General features: G+C 33.0%; 1 protein-coding gene across 1 annotated transcript; it reads right to left on the bottom strand.

The window, feature by feature from the left end:
- On the bottom strand, positions 1-15,960 carry LOC111708684 (collagen alpha-2(IV) chain). Its single transcript, XM_023482129.1, has 4 exons — positions 15,893-15,960; positions 9,242-9,548; positions 7,100-7,363; positions 1-958 (listed from the first exon to the last, which is right to left on the bottom strand). Exons 2-4 carry the CDS (start codon positions 9,534-9,536, stop codon positions 459-461), a joined length of 1,059 nt encoding a protein of 352 aa, XP_023337897.1. The 5' UTR covers positions 9,537-9,548; positions 15,893-15,960; the 3' UTR covers positions 1-458.
- Positions 15,961-16,300: the final 340 nt, after the last annotated feature.

Raw genomic sequence — 16,300 nt, 5'->3', positions numbered from 1 at the left:
TCCGTTCTCTCAAGAATGGATTATGTAGCAGATCAAATAATTTTGCACCTTCATCTAACTTTGCTTATAATCCTAATTTTACTCAAATTTCTGCTTTTTACATATTGCTTAATCTTTTTTTTTGCACTAATCTTTCTGTAGCTTAATCCTATTTTTCCTCTAATCCTTCTCTCCACTTTTCTTCTAATCCTTTTATTTTCGTATTCCTATTTATCCTTTATTTTCTTTGTTCTAGCTCTCTACTAATCCTTATACACGCTGTTCTTATTTTTTTCTCTCATTATCATCATATAACTTATCTATAACTTAATACACTGGCTCCTTTTTTGGTTTAATCAATTATTCATTTTCAATTTTTTTTAAAGTTTCCAGGTAATTTCAAGAATTCAACAATCAATCAATCAATCAATCAATCACGAAAACAATTTGTTAATCAATGAAGTTATCAATTTACTAAATTAACTTACCATCTCTGCCATCTGTTGTTGGTAATAATTTGAGGACCCACCTCCCCCCATGCCAGGAAATCCATGGCTCCCAGGAAACCCTTGAGTTCCAGGAAATCCTATACTCCCAGGAAACCCTTGGCTCCCAAGAAATCCTTGACTCCCAGAAAACCCTTGACTCCCAGGAAACCCTTGACTTCCAGGAAACCCTTGACTTCCAGGAAAACCTTGACTCCCAGGAAACCCTTGACTCCCAGGAAAACATTGACTTCCAGGAAACCCTTGGAAACCCATTGTGTCTCCCCCTGAACCTCCAAAGTCTCCCATTCCCGGTATTCCTGAGAAGGAGTTAAGATCCATCCCTCCAGAACCACCAAACCCTGGAAACCCTCTCATTCCTCCCATCCCTGGTATAGAGAATTGTCCTCCTAACATCCCATCCATCCCATCTCCGTCTAGGTTTAGGTTGGACTCTGACAGAAGACTGAGCCCAGAGTCACGTGACGATGAGCCTAAAAAATTTGTATTCAATTTGTCTTAATTTTAATCAAAGTTCCGAGGTTCAAACTTTTGTGTTAGATAGCGCTAATATAAAACGCCTTATCTCGATTTCCACTCTGATAACCTTTAAAGTTCTTGCAAGAAAATCCAATTTTCCAATCCCTAGATCTTTGATAACTTGATGGTAACAACCTTTGATATTTTAAACTATAACTATTTATTAATTTATGGAAATTATAGTTTGACGTATCAATGGTTTTCTGGGTGTAAAAGCTTTAGGAATTAGAAATTCAGAATTTGTAGCAAGAAATCAGTTTCTTTAAGGGATAATTGATTCATCCCTCAATTTATAATTATCCCTGCTGGGTACCGAACAACGGATATCTAAGTAGAATCTATTTAATCGCTAGGACGACAAAAGATACAGATACAGAGGTCGAATTTAAAGAATTTAAATCGCGTCGCTGAACCGCCAAAATCCAGTTCCAATTGAGCGCCGGCTCAAATCTAGTAACACTGAATACAATATCAAGTGGAACCAACCATGTTTGAGTCGAGTAAAAAATTTGAGACGCGGCTCAAATTCTTTAAAATCGGCCTCACGGGAACAACAAGGGGTTTAACCTCTGATAAAAATGAGAACATTATTAATTAGTCTGATTTCCGGTGATTTCCGTTCTTTATCGCTATTCACTAATCAATCTTGAGAAGGGAAAATCAAAAAGTTATGATATCTTATAGAAGTTAGGGAAAATCGGAATTCTTATTGTAATATTTATTATTTGTAAATATACACTTGTGCAAGAAAGGTATAGTTGATTAGACAGCTTTATAACACTTTGCATGAGACAAACTTTCAATACTTTGTGAGCTAGATGGGGGCAAAATCCTTATTCAGGGCCAAATATTCATGGTTTACATTCGTTATCTAATTTTAATAATTTCTTATTTCCTGGACAAAAAATGTATGCGGGATTACTTGTAGCACTTTGTGACCTCATAGCTTCCCTAGTTTGAAATTACGTACAAGCATAAGAAAAGATGTATTTTGTTACATATTATACAAATAAAACATTTTTCTTCTTCTCAAAAGTTCTACAATGAAGAGGACGCTAGAAGCATGTTTATGTCCATTACTGATACTGAGAGTCAGGTTTGGGCACAAATATTATAATCAACGTTTTAGTGACTCTTCCTGTGCCGAGTGCAAATATCAATTAAAGAAATTATTTCCAACATAATATTAAGCACGACGAGAACTTTGAATATCTACTTCTTTTCTAAATTTAAAACTGTGAGTGATCGTTCATTTTATTAAAAACCCCGGATACCATTTTCAAAACAATTCAAGGTTTTTCATTTTCGCACGAATTCGAATATACTTTCTAACAATCCATAATTTTGAAATAATTAACAATTCAAACCTTAACTTATCTTCATAATTTACAAAAAAAGCATGAATCCCTGCAGATATTTTTATCTTCCAAATTATTATAAATTTATTTACACATTATACTTTTAAATACAGAGAATTAAGATGATTTCCAGTTCTTCCATCTTTAAAAAAATCTTTCGCATTTTTCTGTTAAGTTTAATTGTAAGAACCATATAATATTAACATTAGAGTTTTTCATTGTTAGAAGTAGTTATATTTTGAAATATCAGAACAATGTTTTTTTTTTAAATTTTAATATTCATTATTTAAATTTTACCGTATGCGAAAAACTTTTTTTGTCACCAAATTTTGTAAACTACTCAAATCTAAGTATGCAAAAGGTTTTTCTTCTCAACTTAAATTGAAAACTATAAACAGTAAAAAAAAAATAACTTTGCACGTTTGGCTGGGACAGTGTCAGGACTGGACCAAATCACAGTTAGCATCCCCTGTAATTTTCGCGTTAGATTGAAAACATTTAAGATTTCAATCTATAAACGCAAAAAATGACATGCATTACTCTGATTATCCAAATTAAACCCATATTTTTTTAATCATACCCACTCAAACTTTTTTCTGAATTTTTAACTTTAACATTTCCCCCAAATATTTTTGAAAAGTCAGATCGAAAGACCCGTAGCTTATAACAAACAAGAAGCATAGATTGTCATTTTTTTAAAATACATCATCTTTTAAATCAAATTGGAGGTGAACATGATGTCTTACGTATAAATCCAATTATGCTACATTCATTAGACTTAGCATATTTGTAAATTTGAAAAAAGATTTTTACATATTTTTTTAGATTTTTATATATTTTTTTAGATTTTTATATATTTTTTTAAGTTGAGTATTTTCAAAATGACTTGTCTTTAGAAAGCATGGTTGTTGTAATATTTAATATCATAAACCACATTTCTACAATTTTACAATTTCTTTGTTATGATAAAAACAATAGGCAATGGTTCTAACAGCATGACAAAGTCTTCTTGAAAATACATTGTAGTGCGCATGCAACAATTTAAAAATATTTAGCATCTTTATTTTTGTATTCAAATCCAATATATAGTTATCTAATTAGAAATGAGCGTTTTGGGGGATCCATGGAGGGGGCACTCCACGCTAGATACATGTTAAACCCAGTCATAGAACAAGCCAGGCCGGAAAATATCCTTGTGTAGTACGAGGATAGGGAAAGACCGGTACGAATTTACCAGAGCAGTCATATTTTCCGACTTTCTCAGATGGGAGTGGGAAGAGATAAATAATCGTTCCCAGCAAGAACGAGAGCGTCTTGGACGAGGTTGAGAACGTCCTGAAGCATCCCCAAGACCCTCAATTTTCCAAAAAATATCAAACATCAAATATCTTATGTATGAGCTATAACCATTACAATATTTTCATGCATGTTCTATGTTAACCCCCATACTTGAATGAGTCTTGTGTCAAGTCAAAAAAAGACTTGTTCCCCCAATCCCCATTTTAGCCTGTTCCTCACCATATTTTATCCACATCTGTTAGAGGTCTTGCCAAGACAACCCTCAGTTTTATGACGATATCATATTTTATCCACATGTGTTATGTCCCATCCCCATTTTAGCCTGTTCCTCACCATATTTTATCCACATCTGTTAGAGGTCTTGCCAAGACACAACGCCAAGACAACCCTCAGTTTTATGACGATATCATATTTTATCCACATGTGTTATGTCCCATCCCCATTTTAGCCTGTTCCTCACCATATTTTATCCACTTCTGTTAGTGGTCTTGCCAAAACTCGACGCCAAGAAAACCCTCAGTTTTATGATGATATCATATTTTATCCACATGTGTTATGTCCCATCCACATTTTATTCTGTTCCTCACCATATTTTATCCACATCTGTTAGAGGTCTTGCCAAGACACAACGCCAAGACAACCCGCAGTTTTATGATGATATCATATTTTATCCACATGTGTTAGTTCTCTTACCAAGACATGACACCAAGACTATGTAAGTTTTACAACTTTCCCAGGATTCCCCTTCTGAAGACAAACATCTTATCCCCCCCCCCTTCTATGTGCTGTCACATATGTTAAGACAGTAAAGTCTTTCAGGTGGACTTGATTTTTCAAGCTGTGAAATGCTGTCTGTGGAATATATCTTTTCAAAACTAAAAGAACACCTCTTAACATTTTCACAATTTACAATTTTTGAAAATTATTTAGAAACAATTTTTTTAAAGATTAAATTATCATAATAATAATAATAATCATAGTAATAATAACAATAATAATAATAATAATGGAGAACAGCTTTAAAACAGCTGGTGGAGGAACACACGGACAAAAATACGGACATTCACAAGGAACCCCTGCAGAGACAAATGCCATTAGTAACCTGATACCCCAATTCATGAGCATCATCCAGAACCTCGTCTTTCCGGTCTAAATATGACTACCTCGCAATGAATAATTGTCATGTCCTATCCTCCTGTCCGGTAAGTCAATTTTAGACTACCTTGGCCGTCTCCTGTTCTTGCTGGGTTGTATGCATTTATGATTCATGTATAGGCGTAAAAGCATTCTATTTATTTTCCAGTAAAAAAATGTGGTTTCATGCCACGATTTCACAATTAAACATGCTTAGTTTTTTGCACCCAGCTTAACCAAGAGGAAGTCATTAATTAGTTTACACTCTGCACGAAATTGAAATTGTAATTAGCAATTTCCTGTGACTGTACTTGGATTATATTTTAGATCAAATAATGATAGTTTGAAATATCAGAGGTCTCCGATCGACATAAGCTTGCAGATTTATAAGGATTAGAAAATCAGAGTTTGTGGCAAAAAATTAGTTCATTTGCTTCGCAAATCGCCATTTTTTCTTTGTAATGGTAAACTTTATATTTTCACAGATGTTTCTGTTTAAAATAGTGGATTTTCACAATTAACGTAGAAATTATCTTCGACCAGCCATAAACCAGCCTTGTTGCAAGAGAAAAAAATGGGTCTGATCGGTTTAGCCGTTTTGACGTTTATTGAATACAAATAGATAAAAAACAGACGGACAGACAAGCGGAGCAAATAGAAAAGAAGTATATTGTTTAATTTTGCTCGATGTACCATTTTTGTAGAATATTAAAATTCGAAATAAAATTTTGTAAAAATGTAGCCAAAACTACTCAAATCTAAGTATGCAAAAGGTTTTTCTTCTCAACTTAAATTGAAAACTATAAACAGTAAAAAAAAAATAACTTTGCACGTTTGGCTGGGACAGTGTCAGGACTGGACCAAATCACAGTTAGCATCCCCTGTAATTTTCGCGNCTTGCCACAAAATCTGATTTTTTTCATCCCTTTGTCTTTGTGCCCTGAGGCCGAATTTAAAGAATTTGAGCCGCGGTTTAAATTTTAGCCGCGGCTCAAATTTTGGTGGTTCCACTTAAATTTGTATTGATTTTTTCAAGATTTAAGCCGACACTCAATTGAAACCGGTTTTGGGGGGGGATTTGAGACGCGGCTTAAATTCATTAAATTCGGACACTGGTGTCGGAGAACCTTATATTTCAAACTCTGAAAATGGGATTTTGTGAAAAAACTCAGTTCCCATATTAGTTTTATGAAAAGAACAATTTTCACTTATCTGCATAATTTTAAATTTTGAAAAAGAGTCCGGAATTTGTTCTTATATATTTGTATATATCTTGTTAGAAACCAAATGCATTTATTGCAAATTTTGAACACAAAAATTTGTCATCTGAAATCGATGATTTATAGAAATTACTTTTGGATTTGACACAAAAGAAATTCAAGTTTCTGTTGGGAATTTTTACAAGTGGGAAGCTGTTATTTCGGGAAAACGCTTTTTTAATACAAAGGGACAAAACACAATTTAACAATTAGAAAAATAATGTTTGGAAATCCTGTCTTCTAGAGTATTCAGTTTATCTGTAGCACCCTGTAATTGCACGTAAGTAGGCACTAAGTTCCGGACCAAGAACTAATAAACTTTGTGCAATCTTTAATTCGGAGTCTAACAAACCGGAAATAGGTTGAAGGTTGGAACCGGATGCAGAAAGTTATAATATTTAAATGTATTTAAATAAGGAGGGAACTTAAAAGAGTTTAATAAAGAGTATCAACAGAACTTTTTCTATTGAAACGTTTTAAAACTTTTAAGTTACGTTTTACGTGTCCTTAATGCTGTGCTTGGGATTCATTTCATTTTGATTCGTTTTATCTGGATCCGGATCTGGATCCGGATCCTAGATCTGTTCTGTATAAAAATTAATCCGGTTCTAATAGTTCCAGCTCATGAATATTTTTGCTCATTTCTTTTACCAAAAAAATGTCCAGGATATTCACCTGTTTTGAAAATTTTATTATTTATTCTTTCAATAATTTCGAGGTTTTTTGTTTTTGATATTTCATACTTCAAATTTGTGTTTTGATAGCAATAAGTTGTTTTTTCGATGTGTTGTTAATTGAATGAGGTTTCAATGGATCCTGATCCAGGGAGCTAAATTGTTGATCAATGGATCCGGATCTGGCACTAAAATGTTTAATGTTTTTGGTTTCTATAGCTTAAAATATTTTTGGTTTTTAATAATCCCTTTGTAACTTGAGATTAGAAGAAAAAATTAGAAAAGTAAAAATGTTGATATTTCAAGTGGGTTATATATTCTGAATTAACTGATTTCCAAAGATGTTTAAAGTTTTGAATAAATCATCCTACCTTGTCCTCCCATACCAGGAAAAGAAGGGAACCCCGGAAACCCTCCGGAGAACATTCCTCCATCTCCATTCTGCAAAATATCATCCAAAGATCTCTCCATCCCTAATCCCCCGGAAAAATTGTACATGTCCATTCCTCCGGACATGTTTTCTAACCCGGAGAAATCTCCTTGTCCCGGGAACCTTGGCATGCCCGGGAACGGTTGTCTGTAGCCAGGACCTGGAAATCGTCCCATGCCGAAGGCCATCCCTCCCAGATCGCCATCTAAACCCACCTCTTATCATTTTATAAATATATTTTTTTAATTAAATAAATTTGTTTTTAATAAAAGCAAGAAAAGGCATAACAAGCATATAGGCGCTGGTTTAAGATGGAAACTTTGGGATTTAGATTTTTATTTTTATCCAATCTCGTGGCTAGTTAAAATTCATTGAAAATGCAATTAATAAAGACATAGAAAACAAAATACAAAATTAGTGTGAACCATATTGCTGCATTAGAACTAGGCCATTAATTCTATGCTACAGGGTGTCCCAAAAAACATGGGAATTCAGTGACGAATTCGATATCGTCTTTTTAGATAATTCTTTCATTTAGTAAAGTGATACCTACTGAGAATGCTGTAATTTGTAAGAGTTTCGTCTGCNAAGAAAATTACAGTATACAAACAGAGTAAACTTGTCTGTCTTCACTGTTCATCTTGCAGAGACATTATAGACACACCTTTACAGTCTTTTACCCTTTTCATAAAATAAACTCTATCTGACATAATAATATTATGGCTTTTGAAATTAGGTACTACAATGCTAATTCATAACAAAGACGATATCCAATTCGTCACTGAATTCCCATGTTTTTTGGGACACCCTGTAATAGAAAAATGTTCATTTGGCGTTTTGTCTTCTGTTGTAAAGTTCAAATGTAGATAATATTAGTTATATTTCTAACTCATCAACACTTTTTAGTAATACAGGGGAAGAAAGTTCAAACCCGTGCTTATGTTCCAAAATAAGCACAAATATTATGATCAACGTTTTATTATGTCTTCTTGTGCCAAGTGCAAGCATCAATGAAAAAAACTATTTAGCCCGACAATAACTACAAATAACACTATTTACTTCTTTTCTAGAATTAAAACTGTGAGCGTTTGTTCATTTTTTTCATTTTTGAAACAATTAAAGGTTTTTCATTTTCTCACATATCACGAATTTGAATCTTGGACACGTGTTTTGGAACATACCCAACTTTCATAATTTGAGAATATTCAACAATTCAGAACAAAATTTTACTGTTCACAAAATAGGATTTGAAATCACTGAAAACATTTTTCTCTCCTAAATTATTCTGAAAGGAATTGAGTTTTTGCCACAAATTAAAATTTTTTAAGGTCTACGACATTGGATTGTAAAGATTTTAACTTAATCACAGGTTCCCTCGACCAATAGGTCGGGAACCCTTGGTAAAGTAAAAATACCTTAACTTCCATGTTAAGTAGTTTAAATAATTATTAAATTATAATTTTTCAATGTTATCAGTCGTTGTATTTTGAAATGTCAGAAAAAATCTATTTTAACATTTTGATTGTTTCCTTATTTAAATTTTACCGTATGCGATAAACTTGTTTTGTTACCAAATTGTGTAAATGTTTGAAAAGTATCATTGATTCAAATCTGTGAAATGTCTCGAAATCAACATGTCCCAAAACATGTTTTATGCCCAAACTTTGCATTGCTTCAAAATTGTGATATTTTATAAAATAAAATTAGCAATCATCAAAAATTGAAATTATTCTGAATTAAAGTATGCACTATGCAGACAGTTTTTCTTCTCGATTTGAATTGAACAATATAAGCAGTAAAAAAAAACTTTGCACATTTGGCCCAAACCTGACACTCAGTGTCAGGTCTGAACCAAATCAGGGTTTAAGAATTTTTTCCCTTGTAATAGGCTTGATACAAAGATTAACCAAAAGAATGTCTTACCACATAACATTTAAGCATGATGAAAAAATATTAGAACAAGTAAATTAGTTCGGTGGCTTAAATAAAAAATTTTAAAATAGCTTAAACTAATTAGATTAGAAGAATAATAATCCTATAGGTTCCATCTTAAATATTTTAATAAAATGCGTGAAGTTGGTTCCTTCAGAATCATTCATTGAAGGGTCATCATGTCCTTCATTAGCACATGGCTGGTTAAATGTTCGGGGGCAAATTTCCCCATTTTCGTGAACAATCGCCACAATTTTCCTATGGCTCATTTTCTTTGATTGTGGTTGCTGTGGGGCAACAATGCTTGGGGAAACTTCTGTTATATCCTTAAGTAAGTCTGAGGCCTCTGATGGGTCAGGCTCTGTCTCTGTTTCATCCTCGAGGATCTTTGAAAGGCCGAAGTCTGATGTGTTCTCCATACTGGTGAGTAAACTGACCTCATGCATTTCAACTTAATCCTTGATAACCAAACCTAAACCAAACCAAACCATGTTTCTGCAAATTTAGATCCTCTTCAAGCGTGTTATAGTTCAAAGCAAAATAAATGTGATTAATATTTTTTATGGTTTATATCTTACATGAAAAAGTGCAATATATTCAAGCGTGCAGTAAAAACAAGATGAAGCATAAATGATATATTTACAAATAGAACTAAATCAAATGGATAAGAAATTTCCTTCTATGATTTCAGGATCATCATGGTCATGTTCATCATCATGTGCGCATGGCTGGTTGTATGTTCTTGGACAAATGTCACCATTGTCATGCACTATTGTATAGGTAACAGTTTTAATTTTTCTATGGCTCACTCTTCCAGGAAAGTTTTCACTTGCTTGTTTTGATATTGATCTATTTTCATTTTCTAGTTCTGCTTCTTCTTCCCTTTTTAGCAATATTGGGTCACTGAGAGGTTCCATCTTGTTTAGGAATTCAATGTTGTCAAGTTGAGCAATATCAATCATAGTTCTCCATCTGAATAAATCCAAACCAAATATTTTAATTTCAGTTTATTAAACTAAAAACTACTACTAAATGAAAAGTAAGCTAAAAATGGGAGTTTTATCCATTATATGATCGTTGATTAATGATAAGAAATTTCCTTCAGTTGTATCATCTTCTTGGTCAGAGTCATCATCATGAGGACAAGGTTGGTTGTATGTTCGAGAACAGATCTCACCATTCTCATGAACAATTATTTTTCTGTGATTTACTTTTCTTCTTTGACGCTTACTCTTTGATTGTTTAGTTGCTTTTCCTTTATCTTGCAAAGCTTCCATTGTGTCTGGATCATCCTCAAGTTCATCCTCTGAGATTTTACTGAGGACAGACTCTAATGGCATAGTAGTCACTGGTGCAACTTCATGCATCTCAAATGTTTAAATTTCACTTTAACCGTGCTTTATCACCTACCAGTTTGAATGTGACAAATTGATCAAGTGTGCATTTGAAATCATTTCTTAACACATAGTTAGCCTGAAATTCAAAGTTTTGACTCACTCCAAGGTTTCATAAATAATACAACTTTATTATAAAGGAATTGAGTTTTTGTCACAAACTCTGATTTTCTTATCCCTATATCTTTATATTTGAATGTCGAAGACCTTAGATATTTCAAACTATGAATCATTTTAGATCAAATAATGATAGTTTGAAATATCAAATGTTTGCACCATCCGGTTGAAAAGATATGGCGATTGTAAAATCATAATTTGTGGCAAAAACTCAGTTCCTTTACTTGTTATTCTCATTCCGTTTATATTATTTTCTCAAAGGTTAAATTCCAGAGAAAAATCAAACCGAATTTTCATTTATCATCCTAATTCAGATTGTAGAAAAGGTATTTCATGGGAAATTAGTTCCAAAAATAACACTTGTATATATCTTTAAATCCAAGCCGACTTGAACAAAACTATGCCATAAAGGAATTGAGTCTTTGTAACAAAATCAAATATTTAAGCCTCAATATCTTTAGAACCCGATGTTGTAAACCTTTGATATTTCAAACTCTGATTATTTGATTTAACAGAATTCATAGTTTGAAATATCTAAGGTCTACAACATTTGGTTCCAAAGATATAGTGATTAGAAAATCAAAGTTTGTGACAAAGACTCAATTCCTTTATCAAAAATGGTTAAAACTAAATATTGAAACAGGAAATGTCAACTTCAAACAAATAATAAGGTGTGAGAATTATATCAATATTTCATGATATTGGTTTTCATTTAAGAAACATATCTTAATTTTGAAAAAAATTACCGCATTTGAGCTCATGTCACGTTTTCGGAACATATCCTGGTTTTGAGACATTTACTCAAATCATATAAATGTCAATTTTCAAACAAAATAGAAAACAAAAAATAAGGTTCTTTTATAATTTAAAAATCATTATATCATTGATTGTTCTTACAATATAGAATTAAATAGAAATCTGGGAAATTGTTTATTTAGAATGCAGGAAATTAAAACAACTTTATTCTCTTAAGTTATTTAACAAATAAAATGGGGAGATTAAGCAGTGAAAGTGAGCTTTGTTCTGAAAAGCGGATTATATTAAAAAACGGGAAACGCGATAATGATTTAAATTCAGGATATCTTCAAAAAACCTGACATTGTTTTGAAAACGGTCAAGGAATTTAATATAAAAAGAACTCCTTCTATAACTTTAATTCCAAAAAATAGTTTTAAATTTGTAATTGTTGTCCTCGTCATGCTTAACAAAATGTTGGTTAAAGTTTTTACTATTGACTTTTACTCTCAATATGGGCTTAGATCCTAAAAACCAAGTCTTTCAATTTGTGCCCATTTCTAACACACAGTGTTAGAAATGGGCCAAGTGTTAGTTTAGGAACTTAGGTCCCCTGTATTTAGAACTATTTAAAATTAATGCTGTATAATAATGTTTTCTGTTGGATAAAGATACAACTTTTACTCTCAATATGGGCTAAGACTCTAATAACCCAGTCTTTCAATTTGTGCTGTATAATGTTTTCTGCTGGATAAAGATATCAAGGTGTTGTACCTTATTTGTTGGAAAAATACTAAAATGTTTAGTTTACCATTTAACTAGAATCAGACAATTTCTGTATGGATATATTCAAATACTTAAACATTTAACAACAAACCGTAATGTTTAACAATGAGCAATTACATTTTCATAGGTTTCTGTGAAGTATTCAAAATTTCCTTGTTTAGTATGTATTGTTTTTTTTCTTCTGCTTTCCCTGGAAATTACCCTACTTGTAAACTAAGATATCCTCACTACAGTAATTCCCTGTTTTTCCATGACCCAGGACCCCCCCCTCTATATTTCCCCCAGTTGCAGTGGTTTCTCAGCATTTTGGTTTGACGTAATCTAACACTATTGGGAGACTTAGTTTCAATACCTCAACCTCAACCCAGAACCTAGAGCTATTATTCTTAACCTTTACTAGATTCAATGTTACAATAACTGTCTAATTTTTTTCTGTAAATCACAAAATTTCAAAGTGCACATTTAAAAAATCAAGGTACACTCCTTCTATATTTCCTTTTTCTCAGTATTGATTTACAATTCCACTTTTGAACAATTTTATCCAGTTTTCATTTTAGGTAGTGGAACACCAAGTGTGTAAAAAAACTCAATTATTGCCACTGAAAAATAAGCTTAAAACTACTTAAGATAGGTAACTCCTGGCTAGGAGCATCCCTTTTGGGGTTTAAACATTTGAGTAGATATTAATGTCATGTCTAAACTTTTAGTCTCTCTCGATACTGTAGTTTTAAACTACACTGTATTTCCGCCCGTCAAACGTAAACTTCTTTGTAAGGATCTCTGTTTGGTTCAGTTTCCTCGCAGGATGATTTAATTTTCTATAAGGGAGTTCACATGCAGTACACAATATACTACATGATGTTTTGTTGCATAACTTTCCTAGTAAATAAAGAAAAATGTGCAATGAATGTTGTAAATCCTTTCTCAGACTGTTTCCCCCCTAATTGTGCCAGATTGTGTCAAAACAGCTCTTTTTGCAGCATTTCAATTATTAGATTTGCAATCAATGTTGTTTCTTTAAATAATCGAAACATTTAGAAAACAAAATTCATATTCATTTCATTACTGTAATTTTTAGGGGTGGTTTGATATTTTTGCTTAAGAACTGTTCTAATTCAAATTAAATTAGAAGGTTTATTAGATGACAGATGAATGATTTTTTTCTTTCACCTTTTTTTGTATTGCATTTTACGCAGATAAAAATCTTTATTTAGCAATTATATCAAATTCATAATTCATAATGCTTTTCTAAAATATTTGTAAATGTAGACTTTTTATTTGCAGCTGTAATGCCCTTTTTCTTGATTCTTTCTATATATCCATAGTAGTAAATACTGTATTTAAATTTTGACATTATTTTAATGGATGAGTTTAGACTTATGAAATGCCTTTGACTGGAATGTTTTTCCTTGAACAAGAAATTTCAGATTTTTATGATAACCCCAGTAGAATGAAATCTAAGAGAATCTTTGGACCAGTGTATTTCTAAACAGTAGAACTTTTAAATCTTTACACTTTGCGTTTTGCTTCAATCCATAATTTTTCTAATTATCAACCATTTACATCGCTGGAATTGTCAAAATAACAAATTCATTTCACAACCGACCTAGTTAATCTATATAATAGGAATATCTTTAAAACATCTCTGTATATTTATATCTTTCAAGATGAAAAATGTCGTTTTTTGCGCAATCTATCTTTATCTATGCTGAATACAGTTTGAATCAAAATGTTTTGTAAAATAATTTTTCCTAACTAAAAACAAGATATGCCTATTTAAATATACATTATACAGATGTTAATACTCGGATTTGATAGTACTGAAATATTAATTTAGATTTTTGATTTGAATCATGAATCCAATATAAAACAAGATGTTTTCTATAAAAACTCAAGCACCGTCCATTTAAAGTGGTCTCTGTATTTGTTTTCAGTAAAGTTGCGAAAGGATGTCAAACAGTAAAATGTTTTTTTCATGCAACTTTCCCATAATAAATCTAAACAATTTGGAGTTGGTTAAATATTTCTAGTTATTTCAACATCGTAACCAGATAGATAGATAGATAGTTAACTTGAAACCTCTTGTATTAGATTGAACTTGGAGAAACTAAATGATAATTAGATAAACACCAGAAGATTAAAGGATCGAGCTAATGAACAGGATCATTGAAAATGATGTGACCAAAATACATGAAACAGGACACAGAATGATTTGCTAATTTTAATTTCATTTCGACCCGGTCTTGAAAATTGACACATTACTTTCATAACTGTCTGGATCTGTGTGGAGTGTGGGTTATAAAACCCGGAAAATAGAAACCAAGTGGCAGGAAGAAGAAATCAGAATTGTGGTTACATGAATTACAAGAATACGGAAATAGGAACTGGAGATGAGACTATAATTTGGTATAGAACCAATAAATGAAAACATGAGAGGAACCTTGATAAGAAAACGAAAATAAGGAATTACTGGTACGACTTTGTAACCTTGTAACTCCAGGAGATAAGAACCAGGATAGGGGAGAGGAACCAGGAGCTGGTAGGAAAGGGGTATGGTATGGGAGAGGAACCAAGAGATGGGAACCAGGAGATAAGAACCAGGGCAGGGGAAGAAACCGAGAGATGGGAGCCAGAAGATATGAACCATGTGAGGGGAGAGGAACGATGGGATGGGAGCCAGAAGATTTGAACCATGTGAGGGGAGAGAAACGATGGGATGGGAGCCAGAAGATTTGAACCATGTGGAGAGGAACGATGGGATGGGAGCCAGAAGATATGAACCATGTGAGGGGAGAGGAACGATGGGATGGAAACCAAGAGATATGAACCATGTGAGGGGAGAGGAACGGTGGGATGGAAACCAAGAGATATGAACCATGTGAGGGGAGAGGAACGATGGGATGGGAGCCAGAAGATATGAACCATGTGAGGGGAGAGGAACGATGGGATGGAAACCAAGAGATATGAACCATGTGAGGGGAGAGGAACGGTGGGATGGAAACCAAGAGATATGAACCATGTGAGGGGAGAGGAACGATGGGATGGAAACCAAAAGATAAGCTAGAACCAGGATAGGATAGAAGCACACTGAATAGGGGATAAAAGCTTTGGTAAAGAAACCTGGCATAGAAACCAAAAGAGTACAACAGGTGATAGAAACAAAAATTACACTTAGGATGAACCCGGAGTAAGAGAGAAATATGAAATGAGTAGCATGGACCAAAAGATTGTCAGGAAATGAACCTAGGCAATATTTTAAATCAAATTTAGAGGATTTGTAGTTTTTCTAACTTTGATTTAGTATCAAGGTGTTACTCCTGTAACTTGACCTAGATATCCGAGACAACACTAAGCTTACTCTGCGGTTTCAATAAAAGACACTTTCACACAATTGTCCAAGAGAAACATTATATAGTTTATATTCAGTTATACTTATAATATTAGTTAAGAACAATTTCCCTAATAATCCTAGGAAAAAGTTGGGCAAACCTCTACCCACCCCCTGGTTCCTCTCTCCCCCTCCCCTTCCCGCCACCCCTCTTCCAAGGTCAGAAAACGATAATTACTAAAAAAAGTGTTTAAAAACTATAAATGACACCGAAAAAGGCATTCCTGTTTTGTTTATTTTTACAGAAATAAATATTGTAGGAAAGTTCCTCCAACAATTATCTTTTTTTGCAAAACTCTTAAATTTTTTTTTAATTCCAAGAGTTAAAAGAGATTATCCAAACCTAGATAAAAAATAAAATATTTGGTTTTAGTTAGGTTGCCTGAGTAGAATTCAGGTTCAGGTCTCTCCTCGTTCTTCCACAAAGTCTCGGAGTAAACTAGAGCAAGGAGGGAAACAATAGAACTAATTCTGATACTAAACCTGATCCAGGTTATACCTCTCTCTCTTCATCCAACCCCTTGGTCAAATATTAAGGGTAATAATGGAACCTCAGAGATACTCCAGGATAGTTAGGCCAGGATAAGATGAATGAGGAATGAGGATGAAGAGGAGAAGATAAACAAGGTAGAACGACGTTGGATAAGGAAGGATGGGAGATAAAAGATAAGAAAAAAAGAGAATGATCAAAGAATGGAAAGGAGGATAAGAAAGGGACATAGGATACATATAACTATACTAATTTACTATCTACTATCTACTATCTACTATTTACTATCTACTATCTACT

Source organism: Eurytemora carolleeae, unplaced genomic scaffold, assembly GCF_000591075.1.
Source record: "Eurytemora carolleeae unplaced genomic scaffold, Eaff_2.0 scaffold148, whole genome shotgun sequence".
Classification (NCBI taxonomy): domain Eukaryota; kingdom Metazoa; phylum Arthropoda; class Copepoda; order Calanoida; family Temoridae; genus Eurytemora; species Eurytemora carolleeae.
This window is presented reverse-complemented; position numbering and strand designations above follow the sequence as displayed.

Bases quoted from the DNA above. Each gene is read 5' to 3' on its own strand.
- LOC111708684 (XM_023482129.1), bottom strand. From the start codon at position 9,536: ATGCATGAGGTCAGTTTACTCACCAGTATGGAGAACACATCAGACTTC. The intron at 7,364-9,241 runs GAACCAACTTCA...AGGTGGGTTTAG, and splicing joins TTCAATGAATGATTCTGAAG to ATGGCGATCTGGGAGGGATG. The intron at 959-7,099 runs GTAGGATGATTT...CAAATTTTTTAG, and splicing joins TCCTGGTATGGGAGGACAAG to GCTCATCGTCACGTGACTCT.